General features: G+C 41.5%; 1 protein-coding gene across 2 annotated transcripts; it reads left to right on the top strand.

Annotated features, from left to right (window-relative positions):
- The first annotated feature begins 4,811 nt into the window (after positions 1-4,811).
- Positions 4,812-20,101, top strand: wnt2 (wingless-type MMTV integration site family member 2). Of its 2 annotated transcripts, XM_034126145.1 has the most exons (5): positions 4,812-4,894; positions 6,430-6,647; positions 12,304-12,581; positions 12,837-13,101; positions 19,657-20,101. In XM_034126145.1, the coding sequence occupies exons 1-5, from the start codon at positions 4,812-4,814 to the stop codon at positions 19,860-19,862; spliced, it is 1,050 nt and encodes a 349-aa protein (XP_033982036.1). In that variant the 3' UTR covers positions 19,863-20,101. The 2 variants fall into 2 exon arrangements, with proteins under 2 accessions (XP_033982036.1, XP_033982038.1); XM_034126147.1 differs by lacking the exon at positions 4,812-4,894 and having other exon boundaries at positions 6,425-6,647.

The following is a 20,101-nucleotide window of genomic DNA, read 5'->3' as shown; positions in this document are numbered from 1 at the left end:
GAAAAGACTCGTTGAATTTGCTTTTAAATTGTGAATATGTGATCATTTTCAGACAAGATGATATTATTTAAGGAGATTATGTTTTTGGTTGGCTTGTCTGTTTATCTGCAGTGATACGGAAAAACTGCCGGCCCAATTTTCATCAAAAAGGTGTAGTATTTGAAGGGTGTAGCACGGGCCAAGAGAAAACACATTCAAATCAGGAGTGGATCCATATCATGAGCAGAAACCTGCATTATTTTGAACTGGAAAACTAATTATCCACGGTCTGAGCCATTGTATTATTTACAATAAGTACTTGATGCATCACATTAGCAATTTTTGGTAAATATAATAATAATACATTGAATTTATATAGCGCTTCGCATCTGCCAAGACAAATCCCGAAGCGCTTCACAACAAAAGACACTGATAACATTTAAGAGATAAAAAGTTTAAAAAAAAAACAATTAAAAGTCAGAAATAGTGATAAAAATGGCAGTACCCAGGTGTACCATGATAATATGGTACCTTTCTTTCAAGACTGAAATAAGAAGATGTATATCAACCTCATGTCTCTGCGATGAATAATGAGCTGGAGCTGCAATTCGTGAAACGTTCAGTACGGACAGGAGACCATTTTGTAAAATGTTCCTATGACAGGGTGTCCGCGGGGTCTTAAAAAGTATTAAAAAGTTGATAAATCAATTTAGTGAAAAGTAGGGCCATTAAAAAGTATTAAAAGGCATTTTCCAAGGTATTACATTTTGTAGCTAGTTCTCAATAAGTATATAAATTGTCCAAAGAGGTTGTATTCTACAGTCTGCCTGAATGTAATCATTGCGTAGGTGTGTAGTGTGATTCTGTGTAGTTTATTTATGGCATCCCGTTGGATGTGACGTCATCTGAACAGGACATCGCACGCTCACTGCTTGATAGTGCGCGAAGCTCCGTTTACGCCGGTTGTTAAACAACATCGTTATGGGGAAATGCAAGTCTGCGTCCAAATGGTTGGAAAATAAGGAGGAAGGACAATCAATACTGTATATAGTAAATGTGAGGTAAAGTGTGTCGCCAATGTAACCGGTTAAAACTCCAAGTGGAGATGAGGTCTTAAAATGTATGGAAAGGATCTTAAAAAAGGTCTTAAAAGGTATTACATTTGACTTCAGGATTCCTGCATATACCCTGTATGAACACCAGCTCAATGTGTTGTGCACAAACCTATATCTAATTTAAAGGGGACCTATCATGCAAAATGCACTTTTGTACGTCTTTTATACATGAATATGTGTCCCCGGTATTCCAGGGAACTCACCAAGTGTCAGAAAACACAACCCTCTCTATTTTCCTCCATACCCAAATCTCTAAAAAAGGGTCTGCAACGGATCTGATAAAAACTGATCCAGATTTGAACACTGTCCTGACGTCAGGACAGTGGCGCTACGGCTATTGGGCCAACTCCACCAATCAGGAGGAGACAGCCACGGCCATTGCCGTTTGAAAGCGCTGGAGACGCTGTAGTACATATGCCAGGCCTGTAGGTGGTGCTGTTCTCACTGAATCTGCCCTTGCAAAAACAGCTAACATTTTTCAAATTGAGGGAAATGAGGCATGGCTAAAATGCATGATCTGTTTGGTATTTTGAAAACAAAAAAGTATAAATATGCCTTATATAGGTATGGTCCTACACTATATTATTCAAATATAGCATGATAGGTCCACTTTAAGTTGAGGTATGTTTGGGTGAAAGGAGATGCATTGTGTCAATAAGTGAGCTTTAGAGATGTTAGTTGCATGTGTAATATGTGGACAGCCAGGCTGTAGTCTAATAATTCATACTTTCACTAAATAAATAGCACTAATCTTGCCCAAGAAGTCCTAAAATAGGTAAGTGTCTTGGACTCAATTCGATGTTTGAGCATTAATCTGCAGAAAAGTTAACAAATATATAAGAACAAATATTAAAATGGTGCCTACACAAAGTTTTAGCAGGAAGTGCATTTTGAGTTTAGTTTGATGCGTAATCTTTCATAACATCACAACATAAGTGCCACTATTGAATAAAATAGGCAAGTAAATCCAGGCTAGCAGTTTCCCCCTGCTTCCAGTCTTTATGCTAAGCTAAGCTAATTGCTTCCTGACTCCAGCTGAATCCCTAACGAACAAACATGAGTGACATTGATCTCATCTAACTGTCTGGTAGAAATCCAATAAGCGCATTTCTAAAAATGTTGAACTAAAACTTAATTTTTGATCCAACTTTTTTAATCTAATTGCTTTGACATTGCTAAAACCATATTGGCCACCAAGTACAAATCATTAAAGACGCCACCCAAGATGTTCAATCTAAGTTGTGTAACCGTTTTGGAGTCCAGAAATTGAAACACAAGATGATTATATGTTTTGTTTTGAAGATTTAGCTCACCTAACTTCACATGTTGCATTTTTCACTAACAGTTTAAGGCTCTTTAATCCATTAACTGACTTGTTGGTGATGTTAAATTGACTTTCCCTTCCTGTTTCATGCACTGGAATACAGTGAGCAGCCTTAATGCGATGTGGTACAGCAGTGAACAAATTACTCCGATTAAATTGGATTTCTAATACAAACTGCTGCAACATGAAGTCGTGTTCAATGGACTGAGAGCAGCAGAGAGCTAAAATCTCCTTGTTTTATGGCTTTTCTTCCACGGGGATCATGGGGGGGGGGAAATCCAATTTGCGCATTAATCTCATGTGTTCAGGGTCTCCAGATCAAAGATGGAGGAAATGCTGCGTGACAGTGGTGCGGAGACTTCAAAAAGCCCTCCAGAGATAATCCAATCGAAATGGACACGTCACCTTAAAGTGCTGCTTTGGGAGAATCAGCGCGTAATATTCCTCTGTCCTTTTTTTAAACCATCATTCCTGAGTTATTAGTTGGACAGAGGGATGGTTTGAATAAGGCTGTAAAATAACAAATGCGTCATGCTTTAGGGATCAGAAGTATTTGGCACCTGCGCGTGAGTTGGTTTTGGCAATGGGCTCTTTCAGTAAATCCGATGTTTTAGGTTTTAATGAGAAAACGATTATATAAGAGATTAGATAAATGAAGGGGCACAGATTGAAGTTAGGAAGCAGGATGTTCCCTCTGTCTAATTATTTATATCACTTGATGAATGGCATTTCCTGGAAAAAAGTAGGTAAGTATCGTTCAGTAAAACCGACGTTTTAGGCCTTAATAAGCAAAACGAAATATATAAGAAGTGAGATAAACATATGCCCATGATTTGGATGTATCTAAATTCATTATCAGTGCAGTTTATAGTCTAATTATTCATCATGTCACTAAATAAATGTCAACGTGACTTTGACTAAATTCGCTTTTTAGGCATTAATGAGCAGAAAAGTTACCAAATATTTAAGAAAAAAAGATAAACAAATGCCCATGAATAGTTTTAGGTTGCAGGAAGTTAATAATGACTTTAGGTTGATGTGTTCTTTTTCATAAATCACTCATAAATAAATGCCACTATTGTCCCCCTGAAGTGCTGAAGAAAATAGGCAAGTAAATGTCTGTAAATCAATCCGACGTTTTAGGCCTTAATGAGCAGGAAAGAGCCTTATTGAATGGCAACACGGTGTATTGAGGTGGCAGAAAGTTCTTTACGAGAATACTTTGGTCAGTCATACAATCACTTATGATTATAAATGGCACTATTGTGCCCAAAAGTCCTAAAAGATTTTAGGAAAGTAAATCCGAAGTTGCCCTGATTGAGCAAAAACGTTACTGAATATATAATAGGCCTAAATTAAGACAATTTAATGCACACAAATTGTATAGGAGGCATGACGTTTAATATAAGTTTGACGTGTAATTATTATAAGAACACAAAATAATGGCACTATTCTGCCATTGTGCGTAAAAGTGACATCACGAAATAAACTGTGCGTAAATGTAATCGTTCGGTACAAACACCCGGTTAATCTCTATAACCAGCTCCATTCTGTCTCCTGAAACACTACCTGAGCTGGTTTGTGGGGTTTTTTTCTTTCTTGTGACTGACATTGGCTGAGTGCTGGATGATCTCCCCCCTTTCTCTTTCTCTTTCTCCTCTCTTTCTCCCCCTCCCTGAACGCATCGGAGCAGTTTGAGTGGAGTAAAAGTGTCATCACGAAATAAACTGTGCGTAAAAGTCATATTTCGGTACTAATACCCGGTCAATCTCTACAACCATTCTGTCTCCTGAAACAGTGTCTAAGCTTTTGTGGTTTTGTTTCTTCTTGTGACTGGATGATCTCCCCCCCCTGTCTCTTCCTCCTCTCTTTCTCTGTCTCTCTCTCCTCTCTTCCTCCTCTCTTTCTCCCCTCTTTCTCCCCACCCTCCCTGACGCGCCGCTGCAGTTTAGAGAGCCCATCCTCCTCCTCGGGTCTGGACGCGGGCCAAAGCCTGTCTGCTGTCAAACCAGCCCGAACAGATACTCTCAGACATCTCGTTTCTTCACTTCATTCCTGAGACTCTGCCCACCCCCTGTGTAAAGCAATTTAAACCTGATAGCACATCATCATCATCATCATCATCATCATCATCATCATCATCATCAGCTCCCTCAGAAAATATTCGCTGGACTATTAAGACTCTCTCTCTGAGCTTCTCCCCCGTCAGAAGCGCTGCGCCACCGGGAACCATGGCGCATGTTTTTACGCACAAACCTCCATCCAACAACTCTCCTGTGATGACATATTTGTAATCCATGTCTGATTTTGGAGATTCAACGAGTTCTGTAATGTTTTTTCTTTTTCTTTTATCCGTGGAAATGCTTCGTCCAGATCCTTAAAGTTTGGTTAATATGAACTTATTGCCAAGTGGAATATGTTTTTATTTATCTGTAGCAATCTGCTGGCTGACGGCCGAGGTCGATGCGTCCTGGTGGTGAGTAGCATGTGCATACATTTTATTCTTCTTCTACTTCTTTATTTACCGCATTAGCCCACGCGCTGAATGCATGGCTTTCTGATTAACACGTTTTTACGCGATGCGCAAAATGGGCTCCAATCGGGTTAAACATTGTTTAAATTAATCTGTAGCCAGTAAAATGTGTGTGTGTGTGTGTGAAATGAAAGTATTGTTTGATAGTTTTAATATCCATATACAAGTCTTCATTGCCTCCAAAACGGTTTTATAACGACCTTTTATCCCTTTTCTTAATGAGAAATTAGCAGCGGATTTAGTTACTAATTCCCTTCAGGGTTTCCAAGACTGTATTTTTTTTAAATACTTGAATATTTGGACAGATTTGTTCCAGGAAAAGTCATTTGATATAATTTGCTGTCTTTCACTCTTTCTCAAAGGATCTCTTTCCAGAGTCCTTGCTTCTCACAGCCTGGGATACTGAGTCTGTTTTCTCAGATCATTTATTTTAATTCCTCTTTTCTCTTGCTTACTTCTTTGAGAGAAATCCCTGCAGCTGCAAGTCTTTCTTTCATCACCTTGTTCTGCAGGCACATGGGAGTGTGGACTTGTTAGGAGTGATTTCAACACAAGAAGACTCATTTTCTCATTTCATTATCTCTTTCTCATCTATTCTATTCCTACAGTATCTTCCCTGCAGCTACCTGGTGCTCAGGCAGACAGTCTGACATGACCTTTTGTAGTTCTTGTCTTAGTTATTAGTATTTACTTGTGAACAGTGAGGCATGCCAGGTTAACAGTAGGAGCACAGCAGCACATGTTCTGCCTGCTAAAATAACTCATGCAGCTTAAACAGAATTTATGTAGTGTTTTATTTTTGGCTTATTTTGATATGAAAAAGATTAGCTGTTTGTCATTTTATCTTTAATTGTTAATTCTCTTTATTCACTCTGTCTGTCTGTCTGTCTATCTATCTATCTATCTATCTGTCTGTCTGTCTGTCTGTCTGTCTGTCTGTCTGTCTGTCTGTCTGTCTGTCTATCTATCTATCTATCTATCTATCTATCTGTCTGTCTGTCTGTCTGTCTGTCTGTCTGTCTGTCTGTCTGTCTGTCTGTCTGTCTGTCTGTCTGTCTGTCTGTCTGTCTGTCTGTCTGTCTGTCTGTCTGTCTGTCTGTCTGTCTGTCTGTCTATCTATCTATCTGTCTGTCTGTCTGTCTGTCTGTCTGTCTGTCTGTCTGTCTGTCTATCTATCTATCTGTCTGTCTGTCTGTCTGTCTGTCTGTCTGTCTGTCTGTCTGTCTGTCTGTCTGTCTGTCTGTCTGTCTGTCTGTCTGTCTGTCTGTCTGTCTATCTATCCATCCATCCATCAAATGAAGTTTCTGCACACACACACTTCCCTCCCTTGATGAATGGTATCCCCCAGATGTTCACGTGTGTGTGTGTGTGTGTGTGTGTGTGTGTGTGTGTGTGTGTGTGTGTGTGTGTGTGTGTGTGTGTGTGTGTGTGTGTGTGTGTGTGTGTGTGTGTGTGTGTGTGTGTGTGTGTCTCTGCAGGTACATGGGCACCCTGGGGTCTCAGGTGATGTGCGACAACATCCCCGGCCTGGTGAACCGGCAGAGGCAGCTGTGCCGGCAGAACCCCCGCGTGATGCAGGCCATCGGGGCCGGCATGAAGGACTGGATCTCTGAGTGCCAGCACCAGTTCAGAAACCACCGCTGGAACTGCACCGCCACGGCCAGGGAGCAGCTGTTCGGACGCCTGCTGCTGAGGAGTGAGTGGGGGGGGGGGGGGGGGGTTTATCTTACTTTATGCTAAGGAAAGTCACTTTTTAAACTATTAGAGCAGCGGTGAATCCAGTAGAACAGACCGCTGTCAAGGACTGTAATGACCGTTGCTAAGGACTGTAATGACCGTTGCTAAGGAGGATCAAGAAAGAGAAAGTTATCTTACTTTATTCTAAGGAAAGTCACTTTTTAAAGGTCCCCTATTATACTGTTTTTCATCAATATGTTATAGGTCTCAGATATATACAAACATGTCTCTGAAGTGTTTGGCTCCAAACACCAAACAGTTCATTGCAGCATCCCATAATCCCCTCTGTTTCAGCCCTGTTTCAAAAGTGCTGATTCTCTGTCTGTTACTTTAGATGAAAATAAGGAGCCCCTCCCCACGCCCCTCTGAGAGAGATTTGGTTAAAAAGAAGTCAATGGTGCTCTAGGAGGAGATTCAGGTGATAAGGTGGGGGGGGGGGGTTACCTTGGTTGCTGATTGGCTAATGGTTACTCAAGACAAAACATCGTTATGACATCATAAAGTGGCCAAAATCTGATCAGCTCATTGTCAGACAGGTTTTTATATAAATGGATCAGGACAAAAAGAGAATGAATCTTTGTTCCTGAAACTTTCAGAGTCTCTTTCCACAGGGGGGGGGGGGGGGGGGGGGGGGGGGGGACACACACACACACTCTAAGAATAGAAAGTGAGTTTTAGGGTTGTGTGCAACAGTATCTTCTGGGTTGTGTTTCCCGGTCATTGTGATCTGCAGGATGACGCTAACATGTTGCTTTAACTGAACGCTGACAAATCCAAACTATCTGTGGGTTTTCAAAGTGTTGATTTACGGCGACACTGAGACCCTCGCAGATATGCTTTTTTTTTTTACAGAGGTTGGATCGCATTCCACACATCGTCTCACTTTACAATTTGACATTTATCACGTCTGACAGTCTGCTCCTCTGCAGCTAAGATGCTCCTCTGAACTGTGTGGTGGTTATATGAGGACTGTGTGCAGATGTAGTGCTGGAAAGAAATGTCAATGTGCAAAAAAGTCATTTATCATATCAAATACTGGAGGAAATATTTCGAAAACACTTGGGAGGTTCCTGGTGTTTTGATGGTTCTTGGTTATTTGTATTTAATATCTCTGGATTTAAGAATTGTTGGACATATTGAAGCAATTTCACAATTAGAGCTCAGAGTTTCAGACACTTTTCTGACATCCTACAGATGAAAATCCACAGTTTTCTTGCGTTAATGTCAATAACTAGTTGCAGGTTTGTATATTTCAGTATCAGTATTCAGTGGTATCTTAATTTATACAAGAAAGCTGATATTTGTATCTGTTTGATTCAGTTTCATTATAATGATGTTAAAGCGGCCACAGTCACTGTTAGATCATTCAAGAAAATGTAGGAAGAGGTAAAGAAGATGTATTGAACTGTTCAGCAGCGACGCAGTCAATATATTTTGGCTATGTTTTGGGTTTATTATAAAATGAATGTTCTAAAGCGTGTGGCACAGGTCTCCTCTCCGGCGGTCATGAGTTATCAGCTCCGGGGATATCATATAAATGATTATTGAGCATTAAGCAGAGACAGATGAGAGCGCTGCTGTCTCAGGTGTCTCAGCTGAAGTGAGTCCTGCAGGACGTCCAGAGGTGGGAAGTAGTGGAGTTCAAATACTTTGTTACTGTACTTAAGTACATGTTTCTGGTATCAGTACTTTACTCCACTACTTATTTTTCTGACGACTTTTTACTTTCTACTTCTTATATTTTGAACACAAATACCTGAACTTTCTACTTCTTACATTTTGAACACAAATACCTGTACTTTCTACTTCTTACATTTTGAACACAAATACCTGTACTTTCTACTTCTTACATGTTGAACACAAATACCTGTACTTTCTACTTCTTACATTGTTGAACACAAATACCTGTACTTTCTACTTCTTACATGTTGAACACAAATACCTGTACTTTCTACTTCTTACATGTTGAACACAAATACCTGTACTTTCTACTTCTTACATGTTGAACACAAATACCTGTACTTTCTACTTCTTACATGTTGAACACAAATACCTGTACTTTCTACTTCTTACATTTTGAACACAAATACCTGTACTTTCTACTTCTTACATGTTGAACACAAATACCTGTACTTTCTACTTCTTACATGTTGAACACAAATACCTGTACTTTCTACTTCTTACATGTTGAACACAAATACCTGTACTTTCTACTTCTTACATGTTGAACTCAAATACCTGTACTTTCTACTTCTTACATGTTGAACACAAACACCTGTACTTTCTACTTCTTACATGTTGAACACAAACACCTGTACTTTCTACTTCTTACATGTTGAACACAAACACCTGTACTTTCTACTTCTTACATGTTGAACACAAATACCTGTACTTTCTACTTCTTATATTTTGAACTCAAATACCTGTACTTTCTACTTCTTATATTTTGAACTAAAATACCTGTACTTTCTACTTCTTATATTTTGAACTAAAATACCTGAACTTTCTACTTCTTATATTTTGAACACAAATACCTGTACTTTCTACTTCTTACATGTTGAACACAAACACCTGTACTTTCTACTTCTTACATGTTGAACACAAATACCTGTACTTTCTACTTCTTATATTTTGAACTAAAATACCTGAACTTTCTACTTCTTATATTTTGAACACAAATACCTGTACTTTCTACTTCTTATATTTTGAACTAAAATACCTGAACTTTCTACTTCTTATATTTTGAACTAAAATACCTGAACTTTCTACTTCTTATATTTTGAACACAAATACCTGTACTTTCTACTTCTTACATGTTGAACACAAATACCTGTACTTTCTACTTCTTACATTTTGAACACAAATACCTGTACTTTCTACTTCTTATATTTTGAACTAAAATACCTGAACTTTCTACTTCTTATATTTTGAACACAAATACCTGTACTTTCTACTTCTTACATTTTGAACTAAAATACCTGAACTTTCTACTTCTTACATTTTGAACACAAATACCTGAACTTTCTACTTCTTATATTTTGAACTAAAATACCTGAACTTTCTACTTCTTACATTTTGAACACAAACACCTGTACTTTCTACTTCTTACATGTTGAACACAAACACCTGTACTTTCTACTTCTTACATGTTGAACACAAACACCTGTACTTTCTACTTCTTACATGTTGAACACAAATACCTGTACTTTCTACTTCTTATATTTTGAACTCAAATACCTGTACTTTCTACTTCTTATATTTTGAACTAAAATACCTGTACTTTCTACTTCTTATATTTTGAACTAAAATACCTGAACTTTCTACTTCTTATATTTTGAACACAAATACCTGTACTTTCTACTTCTTACATGTTGAACACAAACACCTGTACTTTCTACTTCTTACATGTTGAACACAAATACCTGTACTTTCTACTTCTTATATTTTGAACTAAAATACCTGAACTTTCTACTTCTTATATTTTGAACACAAATACCTGTACTTTCTACTTCTTATATTTTGAACTAAAATACCTGAACTTTCTACTTCTTATATTTTGAACTAAAATACCTGAACTTTCTACTTCTTATATTTGAACACAAATACCTGTACTTTCTACTTCTTACATGTTGAACACAAATACCTGTACTTTCTACTTCTTACATTTTGAACACAAATACCTGTACTTTCTACTTCTTATATTTTGAACTAAAATACCTGAACTTTCTACTTCTTATATTTTGAACACAAATACCTGTACTTTCTACTTCTTACATTTTGAACTAAAATACCTGAACTTTCTACTTCTTACATTTTGAACACAAATACCTGAACTTTCTACTTCTTATATTTTGAACTAAAATACCTGAACTTTCTACTTCTTACATGTTGAACACAAATACCTGAACTTTCTACTTCTTACATTTTGAACACAAACACCTGTACTTTCTACTTCTTACATGTTGAACCCAAATACCTGTACTTTCTACTTCTTACATGTTGAACCCAAATACCTGTACTTTCTACTTCTTACATTTTGAACACAAATACCTGTACTTTCTACTTCTTACATTTCCCAAACAGGCTGGTTCCTTTAGTTTGAATGTGTGTTTGGTGGCGTGATCATTATTATTTAGAGTCATTGCGTGCCTATTGATTTGAACACGATCCGTGTATCCATCATTTCCTGGTCTTCTCTAAAGAAGAGGGACCAATGAAAACGTTGTCATGTTGCCGTTGTTCAGCATGGAAACATTCATTAGCTAACAATGACATTATTGTTCTATTAATATAAAGGGAGGTCAGGTACTCTTTAAAACAGCTGGGAGTTATGGGTACTTTTTACTTAAGTACATTTCAAAGCCCTCTTTACTTTTACTTGAGTAAAGAAGTTTAGTCAGTACTTCTACTTTTACCAGAGTATTTTTAAACACAAGTATCTGTACTTCTACTTGATGAAAGGATGTGTGTACTTTTGCCGTCTCTGAGGACGTGTCCTAACGAGTCCTGATCTCTTTTATTGCCGGTGGAGGGTGATTGGGACCCCTGATGTTCCTCTCCCATGCCCCCAGGTTTAACCCTCCGGAGGATCCTTCGACTTAGTCCGTTTCATGTGGGCGCCTCTAATCAGCCGTGTGGTATTCGGCCCTCCCTGGGGGGCCGGCCCGTCACAGAGCATTATCGCGTCAGAAAGCTCCTGATTGTCAAAGTCAGCCGGCTAATTTCAAACAATTACACTGAAGCATTATCATCTAACCCCCCCCCCCCCCCCCCCTCTCTGTGTGGTGTCGTGTTCTCTCAGCGTTCTCCTCATTAACCTCGTTAGGCACGCTCAACTGAGACCTGTGTGTGTGTGTGTGTGTGTGTGTGTGTGTGTGTGTGTGTGTGTGTGTGTGTGTGTGTGTGTGTGTGTGTGTGTGTGTGTGTGTGTGTGTGTGTGTGTGTGTGTGTGTGTGTGTGTGGTATTAGTGCTGCGTGTCAATACAGATACTTCAAACCTACTTTTTGAATATCTTACTTTGAGAAACATCGTTTTCTACAAAAGCTTTTTTAGTTTTAACACAAGTTCTTGACATAAATCAAATATTCTATTAATACTGGATGAATTATTATTATTAGATCATTTGGATAGTTAAGCTTTGGACTCCTCTCCTCTGTCTACTCAAAAACCTGTCTGAAAATGAGCTGATCAGATTTTGGCCACTTTATGATGTCATAACGATGTTTTGTCTTGTGTAACCATTAGCCAATCACCAACCAAGGTAAACCCCCCCCCGCCCCCACCTTATCACCTGAATCTCCTCCTAGAGCACCATTGTGTTCTTTTTAACCAAATATCTCTCAGAGGGGCGTGGGGAGGGGCTCCTTATTTTCATCTAAAGTAACAGACAGAGAATCAGCACTTTGGAAACAGGGCTGAAACAGAGGGGATTCTGGGATGCTGCAATGATCTGTTTGGTGTTTCAGCCAATCAGAGACAGGTTCTGGATATATCTGAGACCTGTAATATATTGATGAAAAACAGAATATTAGGAGACCTTTAAGATGAATCTAGAAAGACTGACCTTTTGTCCCACATTTGCTTCCTTGTTTCCTCCCCTCCCCCCCCCCCTCAGGTAGTCGAGAGGTGGCCTTCATGTACGCTATCTCCTCAGCGGGGGTGGTCTACACGCTGGCTCGGGCCTGCTCTCAGGGGGACTTGGACTCCTGCTCCTGCGACCCCACCAAGACGGGCTCGTCCCGGGACGCCCGAGGGTCCTTCGACTGGGGGGGGTGCAGCGACCACGTGGAGCACGCCGTGCGCTTCAGCCAGGGCTTCGTGGACGCCAAGGAGAGGAAGCAGAGGGACGGGCGGGCGCTGATGAACCTGCACAACAACCGGGCCGGCAGGAAGGTACACGATTTGTTTCTACTTGAGATGTGTGTGTTCTGTTCTCATGTTTGTTCCTTTCAGGACTCCACGTGGTCTGAGTTTTGTTTTTATGTTAACCTTACATCTCTGCCTCCTGTTGTTATGTTATCCTTCATTGAAATGTCTGTAACTGTGCTGTTACCATTCTCTTGAAAAATAGATTTGTAATCTCAATGCGACCTATCCTGGTTCAATAAAGGTAATAAACAAAAATCAAAATGATACTCTCCTGTGTAGGCGGTGCGGCGCTTCATGTCTCTGGAGTGTAAATGTCACGGGGTCAGCGGCTCCTGCAGCGTTCGGACCTGCTGGCTGGCGATGGCCGACTTCAGGCTGACCGGAGATCACCTGAAGAAGAGGTACAGAGGCGCCGTGCAGGTGAACGTCAACCAGGACGGCACCGGCTTCACACACACACACACACACTTCAAGAGGCCCAGCAAGAACGACCTGGTGTACTTCGAGGACTCGCCGGACTACTGCGTACGAGACCACGAGTCAGGTACTCATCTGTAGAGACTATGATCATAATAATAATAATAAAGATGTATTTGTGTAGCACTTTTCATACAGCAGCTGCAGCTCAACATGCTTTAGCAACAAGGAAGAGATCAGAAGAAACAAGAAACAGGACATCACATCAGACGCTAAAACCTTAGATAGATATATATATATATATATAAACACAGCAGGGGATCAGAATCCAAATGTCATTCTGTTTTACAAAGAGGTGAGCATGTGGACGAGAGGCTACAACATGCAGAAGAAAGTATCAGATATCTGGGAGAGAGAAATGTGTGTTTATGTAAGAGCCTGTGAACAGGACAGTGAGCTTAGGGAGGAACATGTTTGTGTATGAAAAGAGAGTGAGAGGTGTGTGTGTGTGTGTGTGTGTGTGTGTGTGTGTGTGTGTGTGTGTGTGTGTGTGTGTGTGTGTGTGTGTGTGTGTGTGTGTGTGTGTGTGTGTGTGTGTGTGTGTGTGTGTGTGTGTGTGTCTGACAGGCAGCAGATGATCCGTGGCGATCGGGTGTCGGCCGCTTTAAGAGACATTACACACTCCTGCAGGCTGAAACCTTAGAGCGCCACAGATCACTATAAATCACCTCCACTGGACACACACACACACACACACACACACACACACACACACACACACACACACACACACACACACACACACACACACACACACACACACACACACACACACACACACACACACACACACACACACACACACACACACACACACACACACACACACACACACACACACACATTTGGGGGGCAGGTTGGATCACACAACACTTTACAATACCATGGTTTACAGTGTGTTTTGTGTCGAAGGCAGACGCTTCAGCCCAAAGTAGTATACTCTTAGTATTTCACATTTAATTGAATTTTAGAAAGACGGGACATCTCTGATCTCATGGATAAGCGTTTAAAAAGCAGGCTCCTTTAAGGACATTCAGCTCGTCCTGATATCTTTCACACTACGGACACATGATGGTAGATTCAATCATGTGGTTAGCATTGGGAATAAGAGCTGCACGATATATCGTTTCAGCATCTAAGTTGCAATGTTAGCACGTGCAAAAGTCCCATTGCAGGATTTAAAATGTAAAGCAACATGAACAGAGATACTCAGAGTTGTTGCTTTAGGAACTGCAGGAACAAGAACCTGAAAACCAGCACTAAAATAACTAAAACAATTTGTTTGCAAGAAGAATCAATATTTACCAAGAGTGTGCAAAAAAAAAGTTTGGTAAGAGTTGAGAAAAAGGTCATTATTTGCTTTAAAATTCAAAGTGATTTTGTCAATATGTCAACTGTTGACTGTTGGTTTTACACAGGATGCAAGTCAAGGGTTTATTTTTAAATGACTCAATAAATGGGCATGTTATCCGTTCATACTTTTTGACTCACCAATTGATCATCACATGTGGCCCACGGCCCGTCCACACGGCGGCGTGCGTTGAAGCTTCAACGCTTCTTCCCATTCACTTTGAATGGGGTGACGTCACGCTTTGCCGAACTGCATTGTGGTCTCGTCGCTTCGCTTTGCTCGCTTCAAAAGTTGAGAAAAGTTCAACTTTTCAAGCTTCGACGGAAGCGCCAGCCAATCAAATCATATGCCAGTACAAGCTCTAGCCAATCAAACCGCATGCTTGTGTGTCCGGGGCGGGAGATTAATGTGATTGGTTGTTGGTCGAGTTTCAGACACGCCCACCGGCAAGCTTCAACGCATGCTGCCGTGTTGACGCTGCGTTCATTTCTCCTTTTACAAATCTGCTTGGAAATGCAGTTGAAAGTGCAGGTTGCTAAGTGAACGATGCATTCATGTGCACATTGTCTCATGTTTTTGTTCACGCTGCCCCCTGTTTTTAATATTGATGTGATGGTGGAACACTTTGTTGAATGATGGAGCTGCAGCGTTTGCACGTAGGCTGTATTTCACTCTGAAGGAAGCGTTGGGTGTCTCAGCAAATCAAAGCTGGGATCTGTCTGTCACGGGACGGTGTCATGTACTCCGAGTTATCAGAAACCGTCATGGTGCCTTCAGGTGCTTTCAGGAGAGTTGTATGACCTCCAACAGTCTAACTTTAACCTGCTGTTTCTGAAGCATGGCTTTCATTAAAGTGGAGATAAAAGCTGTGAGAGAGTCGTACAGTCCACGAGTCTGGAAGTTCATTCTTGATCTTTGGGAACTTCTGACTCTCTCCCACTGTCTGCTCCAGCTCCTGAGCGTTCAGGTACAGACAGGAAGTATGAGTAGGAAGTGTGTTAAAACAATGCTGTAAAGGTCCCTTGCTTAAATCTAAAAAGGCACAAACAACTTACAAAGATAGGTGTGGTAAACCATTAGGGTTACACACACACACACACACACACACACACACACACACACACACACACACCCTAAAGTCAGGTCTATCTGCTGGAGAATAATTGAAGTTGTTTAATTTCTTACTCTAATGTAAAGGGTTAGCCGATTACTTTCCATATCAATGAATCAGTTGATCGTTGTCTCGATATCAAACAAGAAGAAGCCGGAGATTTGAGAGTCTGATTCAGCTTTTTGGCATGAAGAAATACTGTAACGGTTTATTGTTTATCAAACTAGTTGGCTATTATGTTTTTAGGTGTAACCTGGTGGATCTGGAGGAGAAAATGGGTTTGGAAATCGACAGAAAATGAATCAACATTCCCTAGTCTTGATTTTTTGCTTTTCTGTGTTAAAACAATTTCATTATCTACATATCTTTTATTTTAAAGAGTCTTGATTGTGCTTTTTGGGGTTAACCCTTTCCTGTAGTTTGTTATATAGGTTTGTGTGCACGTAAATGGTCTGCAAATCCCAATGTTCTGGACCATAATGACATCACTATGTAACACTCGTGCCCCTATTGGCTAGCGCTCCAACACATTGTACGTGATAGGCTAAGGGGCGGGACATCTCTAAGCGGTTGACCAATCACAACAGAGCCGGCCAGCTAACCAATCAGAGCAGACTGGGCTCTGGTTTCAGACAGAGGGCGAAAAGAGGTGCCACAGCACAGGCAGTATGAGAAAAATAAAGAGCTGTTTGAACATTAAAGCATGGAGACATGTCCCAGGAGAGCAGGGGTGGGAAAACATTTTGGCTCGGGGGCCACTATGAGTTTTAAAATGTAACAGACGGGCCGGGCCAGTAGCAGATCGGTGAAAAAATATTTAGCTGTCCACTCCTCATTAAACACTCGGCACTCATTGTCGACTTTTCTTTTCTTTGGTCCATTCATTGTTACAGATGCAGGTTCAATGGTGAATTAGGTTCAAAGGTGAGTTATTGCGTCATCGTTTGCGTCATGACGTAACCGTTTACGTGCCTTCTTATGACAACACGCCGTTTTACGTCGCTGATTTTCTCCGCAACACCGCTCACAACAACATCAATAGAGGACTGCGTCGGGTCGTTTTTAATCATACGAAGCCAGAACTACTTCTCCAACCTTATACCTTTCTCCAGAGTGCCGTGGTGCATTGTTTATTAATGTGGTTCAGCGGCATTACCGCCCGCTGCAGTGCTGCTCGTTTATTCTTCCGTTAACTCGCGGCAGCGGCCGCTGTAAAGTATTCACTCTCCGACTGTCACACAAGCAGCTGATAAATATCCCCCATCCCCATAAGTGAATGTTTTTCAGTCTGAATTGACGCTGTTTGGCATCACAACGCTGTTATGAAAGTTTCTCTGGCATTCTACAGGTGATGTTAGCATAGCAACCGAAGCTAATCAGACTATCTCGTATCATATTGTGGCATAAACCGTTTTCTACACAAAATAAACAGAATCACACTAAGCTGGTTAGTGTTGCCTGACTTTATATAAGTGTTTTTTATAAGTGTGTGGTCACGTTCTAGTCACTTTTATCAGCGCTACTCAGTTACAACTTGTATTCGCTGTACTGTACTAACCGTGAACTGTTATTGCTCAGGTTAATCTTGACCCCCTCAAATGTAAGCGTGACGTTCTTAGTTCTTAGATCTTGCCGGGTTGCCGACTCCAGCAAAGGTCATTTGTGCTAGAGTGCGCCATCTAGTGGGATCAACTGAAATGCCGGGTATTGCAGGAAAAAGGTAAAATGAATGCGGTCTTTACTATCATTTGGACAATGTTGTACCAATATTCGACGGGCCGGTTTAAAAAGCCCAACGGGCCGTATATGGCCCGCGGGCCTTAGTTTGCCCATGCCTGCAGTAGAGACACTACATACTGATATACACCTGAACATCAGCAGGAGAGGACTCTTTAAAGTAGAGACACTACATACTGATATGAACCTGAACATCAGCAGGAGAGGACTCTTTAAAGTAGAGACACTACATACTGATATACACCTGAACATCAGCAGGAGAGGACTCTTTAAAGTAGAGACACTACATACTGATATACACCTGAACATCAGCAGGAGAGGACTCTTTAAAGTAGAGACACTACATACTGATATACACCTGAACATCAGCAGGAGAGGACTCTTTAAAGTAGAGACACTACATACTGATATACACCTGAACATCAGCAGGAGAGGACTCTTTAAAGTAGAGACACTACATACTGATATACACCTGAACATCAGCAGGAGAGGACTCTTTAAAGTAGAGACACTACATACTGATATACACCTGAACATCAGCAGGAGAGGACTCTTTAAAGTAGAGACACTACATACTGATATACACCTGAACATCAGCATGAGAGGACTCTTTAAAGTAGAGACACTACATACTGATATACACCTGAACATCAGCAGGAGAGGACTCTTTAAAGTAGAGACACTACATACTGATATACACCTGAACATCAGCAGGAGAGGACTCTTTAAAGTAGAGACACTACATACTGATATACACCTGAACATCAGCAGGAGAGAACTCTTTAAAGTAGAGACACTACATACTGATATACACCTGCACATCAGCAGGATAGAACTCTTTAAAGTAGAGACACTACATACTGATATACACCTGAACATCAGCAGGAGAGGACTCTTTAAAGTAGAGACACTACATACAGATATACACCTGAACATCAGCAGGAGAGGACTCTTTAAAGTAGAGACACTACATACAGATATACACCTGAACATCAGCAGGAGAGGACTCTTTAAAGTAGAGACACTACATGCTGATATACATGTTTAAAACGGCGAAAAACGTGAGTGTTACTGTCAGACTGCAGCAGCACGAGTGTTACTGAAAAGGAACGTGTGTGTGTGTGTGTGTGTGTGTGTGTGTGTGTGTGTGTGTTCAGCTCCTCCTGTATAAATAACGTTTTTGTTTCTGCTTCAAGTACCATCTCGAACACTGTTCTGGAATTTGCTCGTGTTTACATTCTGCCTCGCTGTGTGTGTGTGTGTGTGTATGTGTGTGTGTGTATGTGTGTGTGTGTGTACTATCTCTGCAGCCTTCACCAGGTAGTATGTCTGGGCATGACCCGCCCCTCTTCCCCTCCTCTCTCCTGTGATTGGCCGCCCTGCTCAATGACATCACGGCGCTGTGCTGCGTCTGCTTATTGAATTAAGATGAGTGGGTGCAGAGAGATGAGTTAAACACCTGAGCCTCGCCTCGCCGGGGGAATTGATTTCACACTTTAGAGGGGCAGAGGGGCCGTCTCACTATCTGTGTGTGTGTGTGTGTGTTTGAGAGAGTGGATGTGTGTGTCTGTGAGAATAGATCCAGTCTGTGTTATTCAGAATGATTGAGGGAGAGTTTGCATGTCTTTGAGAGGTGTGTGTGTGTGTGTGTGTGCGTCTCCAGTGAAATGAACAGTTGATGAAGAGTGTGAGTGCAGACTGACGGCCCCTATCATCAATCTCTCATCTGTCCTCCGTCCAGCATTCATCATCTTACACACACACACTAATTATACTGCGTTCCCATTGGCTCTTATCAACCAATAAAACTCTTCTGATTGGCTCTGCACCACTTCCTCATTCCTGTCTGCAGAAAGAGGAACATTTCTGTCTTAAATCCTGAGTAACTTCCTAAGATGCTTCTCTCTTTCAGTCTTTCAGTCTCTCTCTGTGTGTGTGTGTGTGTGTGTGTGTGTGTGTGTGTGTGTGTGTGTGTATGTGTGTGTGTGTGTGTTGAAGGCTTTCACTATTAAATCTCATTTTGGAAGTAAAACCACTGAAATGTGTTTTTACATTCAGTGAATAAATCTGATTTGTGTTCAGTGGAGACGAGCAGAGGGAAATGAACTTTACATTAAAACATTACGGACACGGACACTGACTCGGTCTCGGACACGGACTCTCACTCGGACACTGACACGGACACTGACTCGGTCTCGGACACGGACTCTCACTCGGACTCTCACTCGGACACTGACTCGGACTCTGACACGGACACTGACTCGGTCTCGGACACGGACTCTCACTCGGACACACAGACTCGGACTCTGACACGGACACGGACTCGGACACGGACTCTCACTCTCACTCGGACACTGACTCGGTCTCTGACTCTCACTCGGACTCTCACTCTCTTTTTTAAAAATCTCTCCCTCTCTCCCCAGGCTGGATGGGTACGGGGGGGCGTCAGTGTAACCGGACGTCCCGTGGCGCTGACGGCTGCGAGGTGCTGTGCTGCGGCCGCGGATACGACACGTCGAGGGTCAGCCGCACCACGCAGTGCGAGTGCAAGTTCCACTGGTGCTGCGCCGTGATCTGTAGAGACTGTGAGGAGACCATCGACCTGAACACCTGCAAGGGACACACGTGACTCGCTGAACTCTCATTGGTCCAGAGGAAACACCTGCAAGGGACACACGTGACCCGCTGAACTCTCATTGGCCCAGAGGAAACACCTGCAAGGGACACACACGTGACCCGCTGAACTGTTATTGGTCCAGAGAGGAAACACCTGCAAGGAACACATGTGACCCGCTGAACTCTCATTGGTCCAGAGGAAACACCTGCAAGGGACACACGTGACCCGCTGAACTCTCATTGGTCCAGAGG

This window comes from Trematomus bernacchii, unplaced genomic scaffold (assembly GCF_902827165.1).
Source record: "Trematomus bernacchii unplaced genomic scaffold, fTreBer1.1, whole genome shotgun sequence".
Classification (NCBI taxonomy): Eukaryota; Metazoa; Chordata; class Actinopteri; order Perciformes; family Nototheniidae; genus Trematomus; species Trematomus bernacchii.
The sequence above is the reverse complement of the archived record's forward strand: the minus strand, read 5'-3'. Positions and strand labels throughout refer to the sequence as shown.

Excerpts from the sequence above, each read along its gene's own strand:
- wnt2 (XM_034126145.1), top strand. The coding sequence starts at position 4,812 with ATGAACTTATTGCCAAGTGGAATATGTTTTTATTTATCTGTAGCAATC. Across the intron at positions 4,895-6,429 it reads GAGGTCGATGCGTCCTGGTG|GTACATGGGCACCCTGGGGT; the intron begins GTGAGTAGCATG and ends GTGTCTCTGCAG. Across the intron at positions 13,102-19,656 it reads CGTACGAGACCACGAGTCAG|GCTGGATGGGTACGGGGGGG; the intron begins GTACTCATCTGT and ends CTCTCTCCCCAG.